Consider the following 22,126-nt stretch of genomic DNA (forward strand, 5'->3'; position numbering starts at 1 on the left):
TTTGGAAATATTAACGTATTTATTTCCATTTTGAAAAAAAAAAATGAAAAACCAGGTCCTGTGTCAGTCTGAGATTAGTTAGCAAGTATAGTGAATGTAAGGTGAAAACCAAAACAAAAACCCTTAACTCTGTAAACACGAGGAAAAAAACCCTTTACATTTAGCAACGCTTTCAAAATTAAATAATAAAACACTGTAAATAAAATAGATATTACAGACCTTACATTTTACAAATAATACCAACAACATTATAACCAGGTTTTTAAATATATTTTAGAACATATATGTTTTTTAATTTGGCAGATATAATGTCGGTTTTTCTAAAACCTAATAAAGGCAGATGTTCAAATTCATTTGGATTTGGGTGTAAACAGTTAACCCGGGCGTCCAAAGCATCCAATGGAGGATTAGAGCTCGTCATGGTAGAAATGCTCATCATGTAGCTGTCTGCCGTAGTCAGTGGCTTCACTGCTGAGGAAAAGCTCCTGGTTGCTCAAAACTTCATTCTCCGTCAGCTTCCCATCACCATTTGTGTCCATTTCTTTGATAAGATGAACAGCCTGTAAAAAGAATTACATAACCAACTCATAAACAGATTTTTTTTACAATTATTGGGGTTCATACTGAACTGCAATCACTAACACCAGAGTACAAGCATATACAAAAAAACTGTTTCATGTAAATAGATATATTAAATGCTTTAGTGAAATGGGGAGTTACCCAAAACCTCAGGTACAGAACAAGGTTCCACCACAGTAAAGACTTGTGTGACATGTTCCAGGCAAGAAACCATCAGGTCAGCTATATTAGAAAGTTGTATTGCATCAGTGCAATTTAAAAGGGGTCATTGTACTTACTTCCTCTTTTGCAGCATCCAGATTGTTGGGCACCACCCAATTAAGCAACTCCTCAGGGCTAAGTTTACCATCTTGATCCTTATCATAAACATTTTCAAAGCGTTCTCTTTCTACAATTGTCCACTCAGCATCATTTTCTGCACCTATAACAAGGAAACATGGTGTTCTCAGGTTTTAAGTAAAATTATAGCCCGGTTACTGGTTTTAAAAAGATCAATTTAAACTTAGCATTTGTGTAAACGTTTAGGTGGAATTGTACTGTATCTTACTGGACCATGCTCTATCTAAATGCTTATTTATTAGTATATATAATAAATGAAGTAGATTTTTTAAGCAACAGCATGCATCTTATCTGCTATACATTATATATGAACTACAGTTTCAGTCACACGCATATACTTACCTGGATCTCTCCTGTAGTCCCCAAGATACTCATTTAGACTGATAAACCCATCTCCATTTCTATCATGTTCTTCTAATGCATCTTGCTTGACGTAATCCTGCAGTTTGGCAAATGCTTAAAGACTTTTTTCATAACTAACATTTATCACAGGCTTCTGACTAGACTTTACCCAATACAAATATTATTCACTATCCCCATTCCTTTGAGTGACTTTCCCTATGTACTTACATACTGCTGTTCAAACACATGATTACATTTTTTCATTTTAGTATTTATCAAGGCGCATCACATACATAAATACAGGATAAAATAACAGTTCCACTTAAAAATGTAGCCAGAATTTGTTTTATGCAGTCCCATGGATTTGTCCTGATATACTAAGCTTGTCTCATGCCTTTTATAGTGGATCATTTACAAGTATCCTCTTAAAAATCAGATAACAATTTATTGCAATTAATTCACTTATTTATTTTTTTTACCAGACAAACCTTTAAACTAATGTGGTACTCAAAATATACTTTACTTCTAAAAAAACAAATATGGAAAACAGTGATTCTGTAACAATACAAACCTGCTGTACTGCATGTGAACTTACCATCATGTAATCCACTTCAGATGGATGTTCAAACGCTATAAATTCTGTCAAGTTTAGTCCAGGAACGTCATTAATGTCTGCATGTTCAAAGCGTTTCTTATCCTTTAAATGTAGCTAGGAAAGAAAGAAAGAAAGAAAGAAAGAAAGACTTTGTAACATCTTACCTGAAGCAACAAACATTATGAACAAGCAAAGACATGTTTTTATATTTTTGAATCCTTCCTTTGGAATATGTAAAGAAATAATGTGTAAAGTTCTTTAATGTAAAATAAAAAATATTTTTCAGAAACTGTAAAGCTTACCAGTCTAAAAGATTCTTCCTCTGAATCATTCAGGACGACATCCTCATCAAATCTGATGACACGGTCATACATATGCATGTTATATTCCTCCCACGATACAATTCCATCATGGTTGGTATCATACTCTGGAAATCGATGTGCTGTCTCCTCAGTTGAATAATGTCTGAAAGACTTCTGTATCCATGTGCTGAGCTCATCTTAGGAACAAGCATGACAAAGTATTAAGAAAAAAAACTGCAAACAAATATTAAAACGATCAAAGTTTCAGTACTAAACTGCCTATTTATATGTACTACTGTATGTAGTGCTTCACCTCCTCTCTGTCATATTATGAAATTAGGGGAAGGTAGACCAAGCAAATCACTAGGTGAACAATGTCAAAATATGTGCAGTTGCATTTTTGAGGGATATGCAAGCTTTATGCTTAGTCTTTGAATTTACGAACATAGGTCAGTTTTAGACACTGTAAATATTTGAAATTTAAAAAGATACAGTATGCTTCCAATATATTAATACAGGTGTACACTAGTGAATTAGTTTTAAGGTCTGTTTTTGCACTTGTTCTTTAAATGGAACCTAATTTTATAGGACACTGAAAAAAGACAGCATCCTGTAACAATAATTAATAATAAACTATTGCTATAAATACATTATACAACAAACCATCAGAGATAAAGCCATCTGAATTGGCATCAATTTTCTTCACAATAGATATCAATCTCTCCTGTTGTTCAAGTGGACTGAGCTTGGCATATTCCTCCTCCTCTTCCTGTGTGTAAAAACAGAATGCTTACAGGAGAAACATACTGTAAAGCACAATATTCAATACTGAATGGATTTAGCAATAAAATATGAAATACCTAAAATATCTAAAAAGCATGATCTGTTTGAGACGTTAGTACCTCATCTCCAAAGAAGGCGTCCCTGTCATACTCAGCATTGTGCTCCCCATCTACATAGTGCTCTTCACTGAGATAATCCTGTTGATGATGTTCAATGTCAGCACAACCCAGTGCAAGAAATGCACAAGTTAGATATAATATAGACTGCATCTTCTGAAACATCGAATACAGAAGTGTGCAATCTGAAAAATACAAATATTTAACATAGAGAATTACATCGTCACATTTTTCCTTGCTTTTGCTTGTGTCGTGGTGCCATCTGCATGATGCTCAGTGGTACTGCCTCAGTATGAAACTAACGCAGATTTGACCTACAGCAGCAGCTGCTTAATTTGCAAGTTGGTCCAGGAATTAAAATTGTGAAAACATTAACCGTTACTGTTATGTGACTGGCAATGACTTCACATAGACCACTTTCTCTAATAACAACAAAACTGACTTAGATTTAGATGCGAAAGCCTTATTTACAACGGACAGCCCTCAAGTCTGTTTTCCTCCATGGAGCTGTTGATGTGCGCAATCGTTAAATTCAGCTTTATTTTGCAAAGCTTGAGGTCTAATCGGTTGAGGTCTTATTAAAATATGCTCTTTGACCAGTGATCTTTATAATACAATCTCTGGCAAATGTAAACCGCACATTTGCTGTTCCGTTTAGTTAGGCAAATTGTGAGGTTCTAGAAAGTTGTAATCATCCTTTTTGATTTATCAAGTTAATACACCTGTGATTAGTTCAGTGATAACCTAAACTTCACATCCTGAAAACCCTGTAATAAATTGTTTTAAAACGTATACAAATCTTAAATGCACAACACGAAAAACAGTGTTTTAATATTACAAACGAATTACCTGCTGGCTCTGAAAAAAAATCGCAGTGAGGAATGTAGACAATAATTCACAAATTTCCAAAACTTATACAGTTTTACTAGCTTGTAGTCATGCTTAGCGTGACCCATTGGACAGAGAGATGATATAACTTCGGTGACCATTTCATTTGACCATCTACCGTGGTTGTACAAACAACTACGTTTAATACATGACAGCTAACAGATAGGAATGGTAAACTCTTTGTAATCACGATCTTATTGTAATATCTACACGATGACCATGATGCGTTTTTCTCCATCCTAAGATAAGATAACAATACAGTCAAAACTCACCTTAATTTCAAATGGTTTCTCGCTCGATCGGTTGTCAGGAGCGACAGACTGCCATTTTGCGTCAGTTCCGGTTTGGGCAGGACCAATCGTAGTGGGCGGTGTTTGCATTTCAGGCAAGTCTACAGGATATTAGACTGTCCCATGTACACATTCAGTACATTAAAATCGTGGGAAGGATGTTTCATTTATAGTGTATAAGTAATGTACTCATTTGATGGTATTGGCAATGTGTAAAACATTGTTTTCTGCAGGAGGATTTCATATTAAAAGTATACGCTGTTAAACCGTATATTGTAGTTTTAAACGGATGTTATTTACATTACAAATCGTGTTCAATGTAAATGGCAGTTAACATGGTTTACATATTTCGCGCAATTGGTCGCTGTCTAAACGAACCAATCAAAGTACGTGTCTGTTCGTCCTGCCTTCGGTTACCTGGTAGCCGAAACCCAACCTAAACATTACGCAGTTTGACCCCACCTTTTCTCTTCTCTGATTAGCCACACTGGAAATAGCGCTATCGTGATTGGCTGTTCTTGATGCCAATCAGAAATGTATTGTAACGCTTTCTGCTTCTAGTTAGGTTGTTTTGAGCTGTCAGCTTATGCTGTTGTTGTCAGTGAAGGGTTGCATTTGACTAAAATCAAATAATATTATTATCTGGTGTCCGTTGAAAGAATATACATTTTTAGGCCAATGTCTAATGATTGCCGCAGCGAAGGCAGGCGGCGAGGAGCCGGTCAGCACCGCCTTGGGTCGGGGCTTGATGGCAAAGAGAGAGCGGGGAAGAGAGTGGGCCCCGGTGGCGGGGATGGCAGGGAGAGATCCGGCAGCAACAGCTCGGGATCGTCGCATGGTGGAGGCAAGGGGAGGAACACGCCCATTAACATTAGCCTCAAGGTAAGAACCCCGCTCTAGTTTGTGTGTAATGCCTGGTTCGAGTTGGTAATGAAAACTGCCAGTGTACAGTTGTTTTTCAAACTAATGCAAGGACACAAAATACGATCATTGTATTTTAAAGTAGCTACAGATGTAGCCACTCTATCCGAGGGGGTTGTCATTAATAATTGCAATGTGTTCGTTTGTCTTAGCAACCTGCCATTATAGACCATTCAGAACTGCACAGGAGTGTATTTGCATAATTTCATGTCGCAGCATGTAGCATATTTAAGTGTGCTGTCTCTCACGTGATTGATTTACTTTGTTCTGAAAATAGGTTACTGACTTGTGTTCTGTAAGGAAGCAAGTTTCAGTCCCAATGGGTAAGACAGCATATAGGGATGGAAATAAGACTCCTACTGCATAGCAGTTTCAGCCATTCCAGGTTTTATTATGTGCCCCAGTGTATAGGTAACAAGCTCAGGTGTGTCTCATTAAACTCATAGTAAAACACCAGGAGTGCATCAAACTGCTATACAATAGGGGTCATATTTCCATCCATAATACCCTGGTATGTCTGAGGCCTTGATAGAGGCATGGCATAAGGTGCTTGTTTGGCAGGTATTCCAAGCATGGCCCATTCTGGAGAGCAGAATGAGGAGGAGGGGGTGGAATGCCCATGTAGTCCTCCAGAACAATGGAATCACATTGCAGAGGAGCGTGGTCCGGGCTGTCCACTCTAGTGACATTGTTATGGCAGGTGTTTTTGTCCAATCCTTGTAGAGTAGGTATGCCACTTACACTAGAAACTAGGAACAAATAATACATGTGTGCGTAATTATTCTATTAAGGCTTATACAAAAGTGTATTGATATAGTATTTGTTGTGCAACCTGTTATGTCACATATGCACAATCAAGACAGGGGACTCTGACTATAGACTTTATTTTAGTTCAGGGCTGTACGTCTGGTAAATAAATAAACGACAGGCCCTATTATGAAGGCAAAGGCCCATTTTTAGACATGCGATGGTATCAAATGAGATACTTATTGTGTCTTGCACTTACTTCAAAACAACGGTTATTACCTAACAAAGCTCTTTGTTCTTTGAACATAAGCATTTTGCTTAAAATCAAATATCAATTATTTTATAACAATTTACTGTACAACAGAGTGAGCCAAGAAATACTGTAAGCAAAACCTTAATATTCAGAACGTTTCACTTCTCTCTCTGTTTACTGGTCCCTCCTTCACAGGGGAGGTCCACTGGTAGCACAGGTACACATTTAAAATACAGGCTAGAGCTTGAAAACAATGCAAGCATTCTAATAGTGATTCAAAACCAGACCAAACGGGGTACTGCCATTCAAAATGTTAGTGCTTCTTCATACATAGCTATCCTGATATGTGTATTAGTAATATTTTGTCAATTGGCCATCTAACCAAGCCATGACCTAAGTACAGATGTAACATGCCAGCATTTTTTTGTTTGTTTCTATGGGTTTATTTTCTAATGTGCTATAATAACAATGACCTATTTAGTAAAGTGGAAAACCCATCAGTAAACTATAATCACACTTTCTATAGTCACACCTATTTCATAGTGCTTGGCTCATTTCTGGGATATAGCATTTAATGTAGGGGCATGTTACTAATATGTTCCTAATAAATGTTCAAGTTGTTTTTTTTTTTTTTTTTTGCTCTTACCAATAATCATATGACAGCAGTGACAAAAATGATGTAGGCTATTTCAACAGTTATTAGTGTCAGGCAGTGCTGTTTGATGTTACGAATGGTGTCCTGTCGGTGAGTGAAATTAAAAGCTCTGTAACCCCACAGATGCAGACAAGCCCGGCCAGCCTCCACCCTGTTACATTTGCATACATCTACTTGGGCTGCTTTGAAAAAGAAATGTCCTTGGGATCTCTTTGTTCCACTGCAGAAATGATGAGAGTCTCTTTAGGGATGATACACACTTAAAAGGGAACAGAAAATTGGAATAGAAGTCCATAGTAATGGTAATGCCTCCCTTTTTCCCCCATAATACGCTTTCACTTGCACTTGTTCTATTAATCAATAAATATGCTGCATCCATGCAGTTTGTTAGGGAAACAGAAACAAATTAGTGTTATTCACAATAATTAGAGCCACAGTACCCACATTTAATAATAGATCTCTGTGATCAAGCAGTTAGAGAATTAACTTTTAGTCTTATATATATATATGCGGCTGCATCAACAAACACACTGTCCACCTGTGCAGAAAGCCATAATAGCTGCTATGATTACGGTAGATACATTTATTCATTTGATCTTAACTATGCATCCTCACTGGGAGAATGAATGCTCATAATCATGATGTTTTTCTCTACAGGTGCATGCTGTGTGATTAATGTTAAACTACCATTCATCAAGTCTTGTGCATGTTGGCCCTTTACAACTTTTGCCAAGAGTGCAATTTGGCAGCTTTTCCAAAATGGGGAGAGGCAACTGGGATTGTTGGTTAAAGTGTTTTTCTCAGTGCCTGAAACAATCAATGCCTGTTTCCTTTTAAGAAAGAAAACAAAAACTAGTTTGGAGCCAGTACTGATGGACAGTTCTGATGGACTGAATTCAAGAACTTTCTTTCATAAAATTGCTTAAGCCAAAGACTTCAAGGGTATAAAAAAAACAACATTATTTTCTTGTCCGTGTGTCAGGTCAATTTCTTTTTAAAGCTTGTGCAAGGCAGCTAATGTTCACCACTTGCAGTATGGGTAGCCTACATTTTAATCAATGAATGCATCCGTACACACATGTAATTTTAAGATGCATAGTACTAAGACTAGCATTTTATATGCAGTATCACCCTTAACAAATACATATTATAAAAATAAGACCGTCAAATTACTAATGCAGTGTGATTTGCATATCAATATCAGCAGTACAGCATGCAGCAAATAATCATGCCAGCAGCATTTGGCTAACCTCAGGGCAGGTGATGATGCCTGACAGCTACAGATGACTGTTCTGCTATCATTGTTCTGACTGAGGGTTTGGAATGCAGTCCCTTTGTGTTGTGCTGTAAACAAAGCAGAGAGCTTCGGAGCACTGGATAGTGCAGAGCAGCAAGCAAACAAGCAGCAGAGGCCCTGTGATTGCTGCCAGCACAGCACAGGCTCTAGCAGGCAGGGTTAAAGGTCTCTGGGTCAGTGAAGTACCAAGCACTACATCGCGATTGGTGGAAAGTTCTCACAGCTGGACAACTTGCCAGGGATACATGCAGATCTATTTTGGTCTGCAGTCAGATGATGATGATGGTGTCGCCAAGTTGAGTATGAGCAGCTGTGCTAGCAAAGAAACAGGTTGCCTGAAGTCTGACAGGCAGAAGTATGTCATTACCGGAGAGTGAAGAGGAACCTGCTTACAGACTATACTTCTATTCTGTACGTACCTTTTTTTCCCCCGCTGCCTTCTGCTTGGTATGTGTCAGAGCTCCTGTTGTTTGCAGTTGACCTGATTGCACGTGATCCCCAGATTGTATACCCCTGCTGTTGGCAGCACAGTATTTGATACAGATTTGTGTGAGCTACAGTACACAGACTGTGTAAGTTATTGACTATTGCTGTTGACATTGTGGGAGAAAAAAACAACCTAAGAAACCACCAACCTCTTGTTAGGGAGTCAAGAGACAGCTGGCAAAGGCCTGTAGCTGATTGATAGATTAGGAGAGGCTGTAGTTAATCCTGAGCTGTCACAGTTAATTCAGTAGCACATGAAGGCAGGGACAAGAAGACACAGGGGCAAAGTCGCTCAGAGTTGCAATCGAGTCACTGTTTACTGATTACTTTCCCAGTATTGGGCTTCCAGGCATCAATAGTAATTCATATGTTGTGTGATGTGCAAAATTAGGATACGTGTTGTTTACAAGGTGATAACTTTGTTTTTTCTCAATACTAGAGTATTTATTAGACACGTCCTGGGTATTTATCTGAATATTTTTTGCCTTCACAATATTTGCAGTCTTGATTTTCATAAGTAGGTTGGTTATAAATATCAAGCTCTCCACCCCCACAGGCAGGCAAGGACAGTTTACAGGCCAATGAATTTAAGCGACCTGATTTATTAGCAAATGCTGTTTCTGAAAAGTGGCTGTTTCAATGCTGAAAAGCGTTGGATTGAAGAGCTTGAAGGGAGTGTTTTAGCTATAAAATGAACACGTTATATTGTACTCAGTGGTAACATGGTTTGGATTTACAAAATGGACCCAGTTTTGCAGCTGCCAAAACATTCCAATGCCAAGTACACTTTGAGCTGGATACCAGTTCACTACTGTACTGAAGCAAATATTAGGAACCTGTGTGGCTCAGATTGTCCGGAAGAGCTAGTGCTTTATTTGCATATATATTGAATTAAAATAGCTTCTGGTTTTATGATTTAAACCTAATTAAATAATTAAACAACACAATAAAAACATGTACTGTTCAGACTTGATCAGCAACATACAAAGAATAGAATAAATAAGACATCTATTTGTTATGGAGAAGCATGGGTAGGAGGTTCTAAGCAATTCCCTGATATGATCTTTAAAACCAGAGGAAAGATTATCAGATCCCATCTTCATACTATAATGGAAACATATGATGAAATGCAAAAGATAATTTGAACATGTATGGCAGAATTAACAGAATCCTGAAGCGTAAATTGGCCCTATGTCACCTAACTACATATCAAAAACAAATATACATCTTCAGGGATCTTGCTGTGTGTAAAACAGTACTTTAATATAATTTAAATCATTTTAAATCATTTTTTTGTACAGCTTTCCAGAAGAGAAAGCCTGTTTCTAACAGATAGCCATGAAGTGAAAATGCTATCATATTTTTTTGGAATCCTCCTTCAAAACAAATTGTGCCAAAAACAGTTAACACAAAATACTTTAATATAAATTGGCTTTAATATATGTGAGGAATTTCAGTCAGGCCTCCGTCCTGGTCATAGTATTGAAACGGCCCTTATCAAAGTGGTAAACAATGTGCTGTTATCTTCTGACTCAAGCCATGCCTCTGTCCTCATCCTTCTAGATCTAAGCACAGCATTCGACAGCCTTGAGAATCTTTCAAGTAGGTTACAATATGTTCAAATTGAGGAGCACTCCTCCTTCTTATCTAGAGTTATGTGTGGCGTCCTGCAGGCCTCTGTTCTTGGAACAATCTTGTTTTCCCTGTATATGCTCCCCCAGGGTGGTGATGTCTGTAGACACGGGGTAAACTTTCACTGCTATGCTGATGACACACAAGTGTATCTATCTCTGAAACCAGGTGATTCCACATCTGCAAATACCATAACTACCTGTCTCACTGATATTAAAAAATGCATGTCAACACATGCTGTTAAATTCTGATAAAACAGACGTCATAATTTTGTTGTAATGAGTGAGGGTAAGTCAATGTGCCTGTACAGTGGACAGCTACCCCATTGAGTCAAAGAAAGAAATTAGAAACCTGGGTTTCATTTTTGACCCTGATCTTTCATTTGAATCCCACATGAGGAACGTAACTAAAGTGTCTTTTTTCCATCTAAGCAATATCGCTAAATTAAGACACTTTCTCTCAGCACAGGATGCCACAGGATCCCAGTACGATACAGGATTGATTTTAAAGTCCTGCTTGTAACCTATGCAGCCTTAAATGGGTTAGCTCCATCCTACCTGAGTGACGTATTGGTCCCATGTGTTCCAGGTCGCTCCGATCTCAGAATGCTGGGTATCTCACTGTTCAAAAAATGTTAAAAAAGAACACAGGTGGCAGATCATTCGGCTATAGGACCCCTGAACTGTGGAACGAATTGCCAGTCTCTGTAAGGGAGGCACCAACTATGGTAGCTTTTAAAACTAGGCTGAAGACATTTTTATAGTCTATCATATTATTGCCTTTTTACTGTATGTTTTATTGTTTTTATTATTGTATAGTACTTCTGTATTGTATTTATTAATTTGTTGGTCTGCTTCTAATGCTTACTGCGATGTCATTTTCTTGTTTTGCCCATGTGAAGCGCTCTGTGGCAACTTGTTGCAAAGGGTCCTATATTAAAGAAAGATTGATTGATTGACTTCAAGGCGTTACTGTGCGTCGTCTTTCACGTTTTATTGCTCTGTTGTATCTCTCTGTGTTTCTTTTTACAGCAGCACTGAAATGTACCTGGGTTTAGAAACACCCTGTATATTTAAAAAGATGGATTTGAAGAAGTGACTTGGGTTAACTACATACGATCTAGAGCTCACAGCTGTGCAGTTTTGTATAGTTATAGCCAAAGATTTTGCATCACCTATAGTTTTAGGGTTGAGGAATAATAATAATAATAATAATAATAATAATAATAATAAAACTACTGTATATGAACATAATTTCCATCTTATATTTAAAATCATGTAATCAAAGAAACAAAAAATGATATTGCAGAAGTCTACCGGCAGCTGTAACAGTAGTACAGTGTTTCATGTTAGATCTCGAAATGTCAAATTTTTCTTTGTCAGTTTTTCGTTAAGTATATGGAAAACTACAAAGTGCCTCGGTATGTAATTCAATATGTTAACGTAACATTGTTCAGCTGGTTTCATTTGACTTTATGAAACAAAATGTGTTAATTCTACAGGGTGATGTGAAACGTTTGGTCATCGCTATATAGTTCAGTATATTTAATAGCATTTTTGATGGTGGCTACATTAAAACATTTAAAGTAATGACCTTGGCTGTTATAAAAGTGGTAGCATAAAACGTGATTGCTCTTAATATATTTGCATTATACCTTGAGATAGAACTGGAATAAACAGTTTGTTACAAGATTATATAGAAATCCTAATAAAATATCAGATCACTAAGGCTGGGATGTTTGAATGCACTTCAGCAGCCATGCTACAGTGACAGCATTTTTCATTACTGAAATCCAGTTTAAATCTAGCCAACTCGGTTAGAACCCCTGTCAAACTAATTGAATAGTAGGCCAGCTTCGCTCTCACATTAGCAGATGTTCAGTTTCAAGATTCTGTAGGGATTTCAATAAGTGTTTTATCTCATTTTAACACTAGGTGGCAGTAAAATCCAGTGCAAGTTAAAATGTTTGGCTTTTGTTACAGTAGCACTGAAGCTGCTCTCAAAGGCAATACATCAGTCTTACCTGGCAAGAGAAGTTTATTGGTTTTCCTCTGTAACTTTAAACACTGAATCATATATTATTAAGTAAAGTTAAAGCTGACAGAGTTTATAGATCTAGTAAATGATTGCCATGTGTAAACCAGGGGTTCTGCTAGAGTTGGCTAGATGTACCATATATAATAATTCATTATTATATGGTACATTTTGAAATTTCTAGGAATCTAAATTCCTTCTAGCTTTCTATTTTATTTTTGTGTTGCATACATTTTTTTTTTTGTTATATCAAAAAACATTTGTGGTTTGATATTGGGACTTAATAAAATAATGGCATGTGTTTTTCAGATATAAATATCTAAATGTTTCCTTATGCAGCTGTGTGTATAATAGTAACTTGCTTTCTTGCATCATTTATTTAGACTTCCTTTCAGCGCTCAAACAGCCATGACAAGGTGAGGAAGATTGTGGCAGAGGAAGGCCGCAGTGCGCGCAATCTGATTGCCTGGAGTGTGCCCTTGGAAAGCAAAGAAGATGGGGGTTAGTACAGAGACTGAACCCTGCGATTCTGATTCTCACAAAAACATTTTGGGGGTTTTGTAAAGATGTGATGTGTAAGGAACAAGGTGTTTCATCATATGAAGGACAGGTGGAAATGGTACCATTCATAAGTTCAGATTGGAACGAACCGTAACAACAGCCTATTTAGGGGAGGTGCGAAGTGGGCTGCAGTGTGTTTTCTGCCTAGTGGACAGGTTTCAGAATTAACGTACAGTGGCATGTTTTCTCAGCTTCCCTCCATGTTAGATTTGAAACATATTGGTTGGAAAACGGGAATAAGGGGAAGCTTTAATTCTGTAGCTAAAAAAATTGCACATGGGTGTCCCAAGTCTTACTTGAAATATAATGTATTGTACCTAACCTGCTAAAACCAATGTAACTTAAGGCTCCCTTTATGCACTGCTATGTTGAAAGCCTGCAGGATCTGATTATCTGTTGCTAGTATTCCAGTGATGGCAGTGTATACTTCCAGTCTTCCAGTGTTTCTCTTTCTCATTTTATCATTGTCTAGTCATTTTTCTGCCACTTGCAGAGACTGCTTTTGCCATCCGGCACTTTATCAGCTGGTCCAGTGTTAAAATCTGAGAGTTGAAACGGGGGACAGCTATCGATTATTGGGAAAGAAGATCCTCCGAATGGGCTGTCAGTGGTCAGGTTACATGGTCAAATAGTAAAAAAATCAATACGCAAGATGGGCTAGAGCTTGAAAGGGTCGATGCTCTTCGTACCACAAGAACGTCAATACAGGGGGACTGGGGTTTGTCGTTTTGTAAATTCAGCACAATTCTAGCTTTGAATCTGCTTGTAATGATGGTTTGCTTCGCTAAGTCATTTTGTATGTACATTATAGCCACGCATCAGATAATATTTGTCAGATTATCTGTGTTTATTTGCCGATTTCCATGCTGTGAGGGATGGGATAACAGATCTCGGAGGAGTCTGGTCACTAACATTTCTTATCGAGGAGTCAATAAAAGTATTCTTTGTCTTTGGCTCTGTACGTTGCTGCAGTGTTTATATACTAAGAGATCTTGCAGCACATTCTCCAAATTGCAACTGAGAGATGTTAAGAAAAAAAGACTTGATAGGAAAACTGTAATACTGCAATCTTGTTCTGGACAGCTCCTTTATTTCAACACCTGCTGTAGGTTCAGCTAACCAGCTAGAGCCTGGGATGAATCAAATTCCTCAGCTGGATTGGATTGAAAGAGACAAAAGCTAGTAGCAGTGCTAAAAAGTCATAAAGTCATATCTTCTGATAGCCACCAAAACTAAAAGAAGCTCCTTTTTAATTGACTTCTTTTTGTGTGTGTGTGTGTGTGTGTGTGTGTGTGTGTGTGAGTGATTTCAAATTTAAGGTTTTTAAAAGTGTCCTTATGTTATTGTCTCTATATTCTTGTGCTCATTTTTTAAATGTTTTAAGTATTTGTGGTATACACTTTGTAATTGGCACAACGGTTATTAGCTAACAGAAATAGGGGATATTACTGAATTCATTCTTTTACAACATAATGGTTGCAAATAGAGCATCTAAAGCCTTAGCCTCTTCTATCTGGGTATGTGGTTTGATCGATGTGTAACTTATATATTTTATTATATTCACAGGAAAGGCCAAGCCCCAAGTTCCAAGCAGTCTAAGATCACAACGCATCACTGCAGGACTACACAGAAACAAAAAACAGGTATTATATAAACTGCACAGTAGCATTTCGTTCTGTAGTCAGCATTGTAATAATAATAATAATAATAATAATAATAATAATAATAATAATAATAATAATAATAATAAATACATAGATACATAAATAAATAACAGCATATTTTTTCACAGTTGCAGCTGCTACTTTTGAAACTAAATAAATCACTTCCACTGACCAAGTTTTAAAAATCAGGCCTTTGTTTATTTCATGAACTTCAGAGTGATTTATGCAATTAACCGGAGTTACCAGCAGAGGGAGACAGAGACTTGAAGTCCTGATTTCCAAGGCAATTTCGCTGGATCCCCATGGAGTCAATCTAGTATTCACCAGAGAAACATTACAAAATCACTGTTTTGTTCCCAAATTGGTGGCATAGTACTTGGTGCTAAAGCCGATAGGGCAGCTTTGCCGTGGCAGCCTATAAGCAACACATGGCTGAACCATGAGGCATCTATCGATTGCATGGAAAAATGACTGCATGAACAACTTAAGATGACAAGTGAAGTATAATAATAATAATAATAATAATAATAATAATAATAATAATAATAATTCCATTGAATTTCCTGTTGATTTCAAGGTACAGAATAACAGTGGATTGCATTTGGTCAAATCTTACTGTTTAAAGATATATATTTGTGGTTGTAAAATATTTACCATTTATAAAAGCATACATCATTGAGCTTGTATTTTGTATATTAGCCCCGTTTTCTTCATTTAAACCCTAGGTAATGTAAATGTTTTTTTGTATATCAATCTGATCCATGTGAAATGAATGTTCTATGGTCACAACTTGAGAGAGAGGAGGAACAATAGAACTATAAAAAAGGAAAAAAAGACTGACAGAGAAGGAAACAGTGAAGAAAAGAGAAGCGAGACAGATCTAGTGATTCAAAATAAAAACAATCTTTATCTTTAATAATGCTAGTAAACATATGTATAATAATTTAATTAATATTAATTATCAGTCTACCTAGCTATTTCTACCATTCTATCAGGAGAAGGTGGAAGTTGAAACATTAAGGCTAATTATTAAAATAGTGATTTAAAAAAAAAAAAAATATATATATATATATATATATATATATGTGTGTGTAATATAAAATGTAACTTTTTGTTCCCCATTTGAATTTCATATTACCTGCTCTAGTTTTTTTAATGCTGTGTGTGATCAGCCACCATGCATTGCACTTACAGAGCTGGTGTCCTGCAGGTTTCCTGTGACCCTGTTCTAAAGAGCTAATGGAGGGTAAAATACCAGGACTCAGCTGTGCTGTGAGTGGCTGCTCCCAGGGGCAGGCTCCTTCTCCCCTGAGTGGCAGTTATTGAACTGTGACAAACCAGCCGTGTCAGTCCTGCCTGCTACCTGGGGATTCCAAACGATCTTTCCATTAACCAGCCACGACCAAACTCCCTGCTCTTAGATAGGGTTACACGAGCGGGCAGTGTGCTGCATAACCTTATTTATAGGTGCTTTAAAGATGTTTGTGGTTGCCCTGATTTTTCCCAGTGCTGGGATTTTTCAGGTTGAAGTTATGTGCAAAAATGATTTGAATAAATAATATTTTTGTTTTTTTGATTAAAATACTGGAGTTCTTCCTATTATTTGGTCTACTTCACAATTATTCCCCCACTAGTGACTGCGCTGTCAAGTACCTAAAAAAATAAAAAAAAATAAAAAAAAATTGTAATTGTGTGGATACAGGACACATTTAGTTAAATGGATTTGACAGATATAGCCCTAATTATATACTAGCTCTACTGTTGCTGTAATGTGATAATCAGTAGTGGCTGTCATAATATACTTCAGTAGTAACAGCTGGGAGAGGAGTCATTTGCTGTGCCATTTTTGTATTTATTTAACTTTTCACAGTCTTCATCGAGATGTACATAACTGGGCTTTAAAAACTTTTTTTTTTTTTTTTTAAATGGAATAATGACATGTTTTTTGCTTCATAGGACCAGACTAGACTTTCAGTGAACTTGTTCTCGTATTGGTCCCATAATGCTTTTAAAAGGACATGAATGTAAAACGAATTCTACCTCTGTACTCTTTACCACTACCGCATGGCTGAGCTGCTTTACCCCCTCTGTTTAGTAGATGCTGTGTTATTCACAACACAGCAGTAAGAATGGAGATATTACTGCTGTCCTCGTGCCAGGACACTCTTGTAAACGAGGCTTCGGTCTGAATGGGTTTATTCCTGGTTAAAGAATGAATAAATAAATACTGACTATGCATTGTAGACAGTAGCTGGCAATCTTTTTTTTTTTTTCTGGGTTCAGTTCAGTCAGTCACAGCCTTGTCTCCGGTGTGCCTGAATGCACATCACATAACCTCCCTAGTGTAGAACTAATTTGCCCTATGGACAGATTGCTTTGACGGGACCTCCGACTAGGAGAGGAGAGGGTGAAGTAGCCTGGGGCTCCCCTGCGGCCCTGAGCCTGCTGCTTTCTGCACTCCATCCTCAGCGAGGCGATCACCGTGCACAGAGGGGTTGCTGGCTCTCCCGCGTGCTTTCCTCTCCAGATGATAGTCACATCCTATAATTGACAAAGAGAAGGCCACTTGATGCCAGTGTGCGAGACTGGCAGGCTTGCTGCTTCACTAAGTGGGTTCATTCAGTTCAATGAGGGTAACCCACCTTCCCCAGCACAGCAGAGCTCTCGGTGAGCAGAGCTTCAGTACACTTTGATCTCATGTGATCAATAGGTTCTGGTTTTCTATTGATCAGAAGCGCCAATTGGTCAACCCTTTACCTTGTTGTAAGGTAGCAATAATAATTTGTGGGGCTTCAATGTTTCATTAATCCACATTTGTGGTTTCTAAAGACCTTTTGGTGTTATATTGGCTGTGGAGGTGGAGTGTTTTAAAAGCAGTTCCTAAGGGATTTTTTTTTTAGTGCTGAATGGGTTTATTTAGTCCAGTGATAGTAAGAAACCTCAGTATCAAGACTAGTAAGACTAGTAGTTTTACTGTGAGAAAAATGGTTTGTTAGTGTGAAGCAACATCAGATCCAGCCATTCATTTTAATAATGTCTTTATAAAAGTGTAACAAATATGCATCAGCTGTTTAAGTAAAGTTCAGCAAACTGTATTTGGGGGGTGGGGGGAATACTGTACAGCATTGCAATTATTTCCTCACCCTCCATCTTCCAATCTCTTACTGTTCTTTCTGTGTGTTTTAAACAGAAGTATTTTCAAACATTTATAAGATTTTGGCTGCCTTGCCCATGAGTGCGATACATAAGAGCAATATTATTGAGTTACAGGGCACTGCGTTGTGGTGTGATGTTTTGATGCGCTTTCAGTCAAGTGTTGTTACAGGGGTCTGCTGGTGGTCTGGTAAATACTGAAATGCAATTATTTTGTTGTTTCACAGAATGCCTCCCTGGACAGCAAGACAGCAGCTGTTGTTCTGGAGAAGAACGCAGAGAAGAGCCCAAGCAAGGCCAGGCAGCCGAGAAAGGTGGACCTGAGAGCTCGCTACTGGGCTTTTCTCTTTGACAACCTGAGGAGGGCTGTGGATGAAATTTACGTCACCTGCGAATCCGACCAGAGCGTAGTGGAATGCAAGGTATGCAGCATCAAATTTAAAGAGCTGCTACATGGGGTGTTGATGTAGATTTCATTGTGTTTGCCAAGATGTTCTAGAAACAATATGGGTTATCTTTTGAATATAATCAAATATGTGGGACAGAGCTTTTAAGAACTACATTTAGTTTCTCAGCAGATCACTAATTAGACTGCTTAGTAGTTCACGCAAACTCCAGATGACGTTTTTGGTTGTGTTTATGTTATAAAATCTGCACCAGGATGTAAATCAAGACTCTTTAAGGAACATGATTTGTTTTCTTGTGTATCAGTAGATGGTGCTGTTGAGATCATTTTTGTTTTTGTCCTCCGCCTCCCGCCCCCCACATTCCTTTTGTTTTCTGGTTTATATCAAATTGAGCTTTGAATGCTTCCCGTTGAGAGAATTATCACAATGTAAAAGCATGAGATTGATGACATACTGTAAACAGTGTGTGGGTGGGATATCACTGAAAGGTGGTTTGTAATTATAGATCACTTTTTTTTTTTGGTTTTTGTTTTTGCACCATAGGGAATGTAATAAGTGGGTCTACTGTAGGTATGATCGGGGGTTTTAGTTTTAATTCATTCAGCAATAAAGGATTTGTCTTTCTTATTTTGGGTATAGTTTAGAAAACCACTACAGTTTAGTATTCATTTCCTACATTAAACAGTGCTTTCAGTAAATAGCACAAAAATGCTATTGAAATAATGCTGAATTTTTATAGACATGTTCCCCTGTACATGAATATGTGGGTTTTGACCTGCCGTAATCCGCACAGGGGGCCGTTTTAGGAAGGTGCAGAAGGTAAATACAATGTTGCTGTCATTTGAAGGATTAAAACCTGTTCACGTCTAATGTTTGGCAACCTCTTGCTTATTGAGAGACTGTTGTACAGTATAGTTGACTGTGATTGCTTTTCCTCTGGATCACTGGATATCCCCTTTTCATCTCGTAGGTACACACAATCGAGCACAATAGGAATTGCATGTGCTCGTCTCCTGTATTATGTTGGGCACTTACGAAATTAAAAATGAAAATGACCACACGCTGCCATTGTACTGCTCAGCCATGCTGCTTGAACTAGTATCAGATTACACGCTTGTGCCCCAGGAGTACTGCATTTAAACAAAGAATATATAAAAATGTACATGTACAGTGTGAGAGGAAGACATTACGACGCACACGCATGCCTGCAAGGATTGTGAAATGCATCATAAAATGTGTTTATAAAATGGAGAACTGGCTCTTATTGTACAGGTAGCAGAGAAAGGATCACGGTAATCTGTGGTGGAATTGCAATCTCTTCCAAAACTGTCAACTTGAATGTGATGAACTATACAGTTTCTGACCTTTACACAGACAGGATAACAAGCTCATTTTGAATGAAACTCAGTGTGCTGGCTTACTTAAAATACCAGGATAAAGATAGAATTTTTGTTGAATTGAATGTTTTTACGACTTTTTTTTTTTTTTTTTTTTTTTTACAACAAAAAATGAATCGCGCACACAAAACTCCTTTTGTGACCAGTGTTGTCAGCTAGAGAGGTGGTGTTGTCTGGTTATTTCATTTTTCCTGAAGTAACGTGAAACACATGGGAGGGTGTAGGCTATTAGAGGAGATCTTGTTTGTTTATTTTAAGCAGGTATATACCCATTACATTTGTGTTATGCTATGCAGCAGTGTGCATGATTATCGATTGGAGTGTCATTGAGTATAATGTTCAGCTCTGTGCTGGCAGTCCGAGGCTCTGTTGATTACTTGTGGTTGAAGCTGCAGCTAGGAGGATTGCGGTTAGGATGCAGACAGCGGAGCTGTGTAAGAGGATCAGCTGTTGTGTACATTTCCCCCCCAGCATTTGGACACCGCCTGAGGCTGTACCATGGTAACTCCTCTTAATGGCTCAGCGTTCAAGTACTGACAACCACAAATGCACCCACTGTTTCCGTGCTGATGCTTTAAGCTAATGGACATGCTGATAAATGGTTAAATTAGCCTTAGGGGAAGCAGAGCGCTTTGATTCTCTTTGCTGACGATACCCGAGGGTTTTATAAATACTGTATTATATGCTTGAACGCTGCGTACAACACAAACAGCAACTTGCAAGGCTGTACAGTTAAACTGAGGCCTGTGATGGAACAAGAAACGCTAACAAAGGCATTAGCCGAAACATTCTTTTTACTGAATGAAGCTTGTTGTGTAACCAATGAGAGATAGAAAGGGGAGAGCAGTGTCTAAGAGGAAGTGTAATCTGTAATGTGGAGTACCATCTAAAAAAAAAACACAAACAAACAACAAAAGCAGATCAATTGCTCAAATTCACTTAACTTTATTAACAATTAGCAATATTAATCTAGGCTTCGTTACGGTGACATTTTTGAAAAGTGAGCAGGATTGGTGCTTATTGTCGTTTATCAGAAGACCATCTCACTGGTTCATATAGAGGTTTTCATCTCTTCGACTCAGTAAAGCCGGTAGACTGTAATTGAGTGGCATAGGATTGAGGTACAGTAAGACTCGCAGTAGAGGTCATGTTAACAGGGGGATATCAAGGTTTTTACTAAGGAGGTCACACTGTTAAATTACAGAATAAATGAAATGTGAAATCAGAAATGCAGTTCAGTGTTGAATGTAGTGACATGTTTGATATGCAGGTAAACGAGATCTTGATCCTCTGATTAGAGCAGTACAGTAAGTATCCTTTAAACATATGTGGTGTGTACCTGTATTACAAAACAATAATGTCATTAGTATGTATGTATGTATGTAGGTTGTCACAGCAATGTAATAAATACAGTACTCTTTCTACCGGTCGAACAAATGTAATAATGCGTCTCTAGCCTTGTGTGGTTAACTAATTGTACTGCGTACTTAGGGCTTGCCAAAGCATCTGTTAGTCGTTGATTTGCCTGTTCACTAAATGAGTTACAGAAATCTAACTACAATTACCACCTACAAAAAATGGTAAGGCTTTAGTTAATCCCAGTCCACATACAACCCTTGGAGACCCTTACAAATGAGATGCTTATCTCAATGTTGTTGTTTTTTTCTGGTTAAATAAAAAAATAAATAAAATAAGTAAATGTAGAAAATAATGTAGAGCTGGAGATCAGGTCTCAATAGTTTTGATCTCTGTGGTCGTTTTTCCAACTTGATAATTTGGATTTACTGCTTCTTGGACAGTAAGCCAGCCAGTCTGCTGCAAAGTACTTTTTAAAGAGATTTGCATACGCTGTTAGTCAGCCGTGCAAAGGGAAAGATATCATTAATGTGTCGCCTTTTTACGTATTGAAACTACTATATTTATTTATTTATTTATTTATTTATTTATTTATGAATTGTTTATTATTTTACAAATTAAGTCTTTTAATAATAGAAATGTATAATTCTATTTAAAATAAATAAATAAATAAAAAATATTAAGGTAAAAAAATCCTTGTATTTGTGTCCTTCCTATTATAAATCCAGGAGGTTGTTGTCGAGCTGTTTTCATTTCCCCCTGTGTGCTGGACCTTCAAGGGCGAGAAGGCATCAGTGAGATGTCTGACCTCCACTGGGGCTTGTGCACTTGCACTATCACAGCCCGCTGGAGAAAGGCTGCTTTTTTGTCAGCTCCTTCTCATGCGGTTGAAGTTTCCACTGCTTCAGCACTGCAGAGCGTATCTGCTGTAGCAGCTCTTGTAGGTGAGCTGCAGTGCTTTATTGATGTCCAGGACCCCTTGGGCTCAGAGCACCCGTATTGTGTGTCAGTAGGACAAAGGGATGGCGCCATCCGTCCTGCTCTACGCGCCAGTAACTAGAATTAATTACAAACCAATCGAATCCGTTGCAGCCAATTGGTAAACTAATTGGTAATTTTAGCTGTGCATCTAGACGCTGTTATCTGCGGGGCTGGGAAGGAGCTTTCTGAGGCACTTTTGTTCTCCACCATCCTGCCTGAACAAAATGGCCTTCATAGCTACAGGGAGCAAGCTGCGCCCCAGTGAGTGTGGGCCTGCTCCAGCTGCTTGTCTTGTTTGTATTTCCTTGTTCGTAAAACACGACTCCAGTTACGGCCACTCCGGGCTGC

The 22,126-nt window shown here is 37.9% G+C and overlaps 2 protein-coding genes across 3 annotated transcripts in view; one reads left to right on the plus strand and one right to left on the minus strand.

The window, feature by feature from the left end:
* Window positions 1-28: 28 nt before the first annotated feature.
* LOC131699147 (reticulocalbin-2-like) lies at window positions 29-4,366 on the minus strand. The gene is made up of 8 exons (XM_058995286.1): window positions 4,217-4,366; window positions 3,060-3,241; window positions 2,821-2,926; window positions 2,158-2,354; window positions 1,856-1,969; window positions 1,261-1,357; window positions 858-1,000; window positions 29-560 (listed from the first exon to the last, which is right to left on the minus strand). Exons 2-8 carry the CDS (start codon window positions 3,219-3,221, stop codon window positions 408-410), a joined length of 972 nt encoding a protein of 323 aa, XP_058851269.1. The 5' UTR covers window positions 3,222-3,241; window positions 4,217-4,366; the 3' UTR covers window positions 29-407.
* A 218-nt stretch (window positions 4,367-4,584) lies between these two features.
* LOC117428042 (S phase cyclin A-associated protein in the endoplasmic reticulum-like) overlaps window positions 4,585-22,126 on the plus strand; it is a 98,498-nt gene continuing 80,956 nt past the window's right edge. Inside the window, exons 1-4 of one of the 2 annotated variants that reach the window (XM_058995284.1) lie at window positions 4,585-5,116; window positions 12,655-12,760; window positions 14,387-14,463; window positions 17,865-18,059. In XM_058995284.1, the coding sequence (XP_058851267.1) occupies window positions 4,913-5,116; window positions 12,655-12,760; window positions 14,387-14,463; window positions 17,865-18,059 (582 nt within the window). In that variant the 5' untranslated portion in view covers window positions 4,585-4,912. Of the gene's footprint in view, window positions 5,117-12,642; window positions 12,761-14,386; window positions 14,464-17,864; window positions 18,060-22,126 lie in introns of both variants that reach the window. The other variant, XM_058995283.1, reaches the window with a different exon arrangement.

Source organism: Acipenser ruthenus, chromosome 21 (assembly GCF_902713425.1).
Source record: "Acipenser ruthenus chromosome 21, fAciRut3.2 maternal haplotype, whole genome shotgun sequence".
NCBI classification, from domain to species: domain Eukaryota; kingdom Metazoa; phylum Chordata; class Actinopteri; order Acipenseriformes; family Acipenseridae; genus Acipenser; species Acipenser ruthenus.

Coding starts and splice junctions, on each gene's coding strand:
- LOC131699147 (XM_058995286.1), bottom strand. CDS start 3,221: ATGTTTCAGAAGATGCAGTCTATATTATATCTAACTTGTGCATTTCTT. Junction 2,927..3,059: donor ACGCCTTCTTTGGAGATGAG/GTACTAACGTCT, acceptor TTTTACACACAG/GAAGAGGAGGAGGAATATGC. Junction 2,355..2,820: donor AGATGGCTTTATCTCTGATG/GTTTGTTGTATA, acceptor CTTGTTCCTAAG/ATGAGCTCAGCACATGGATA.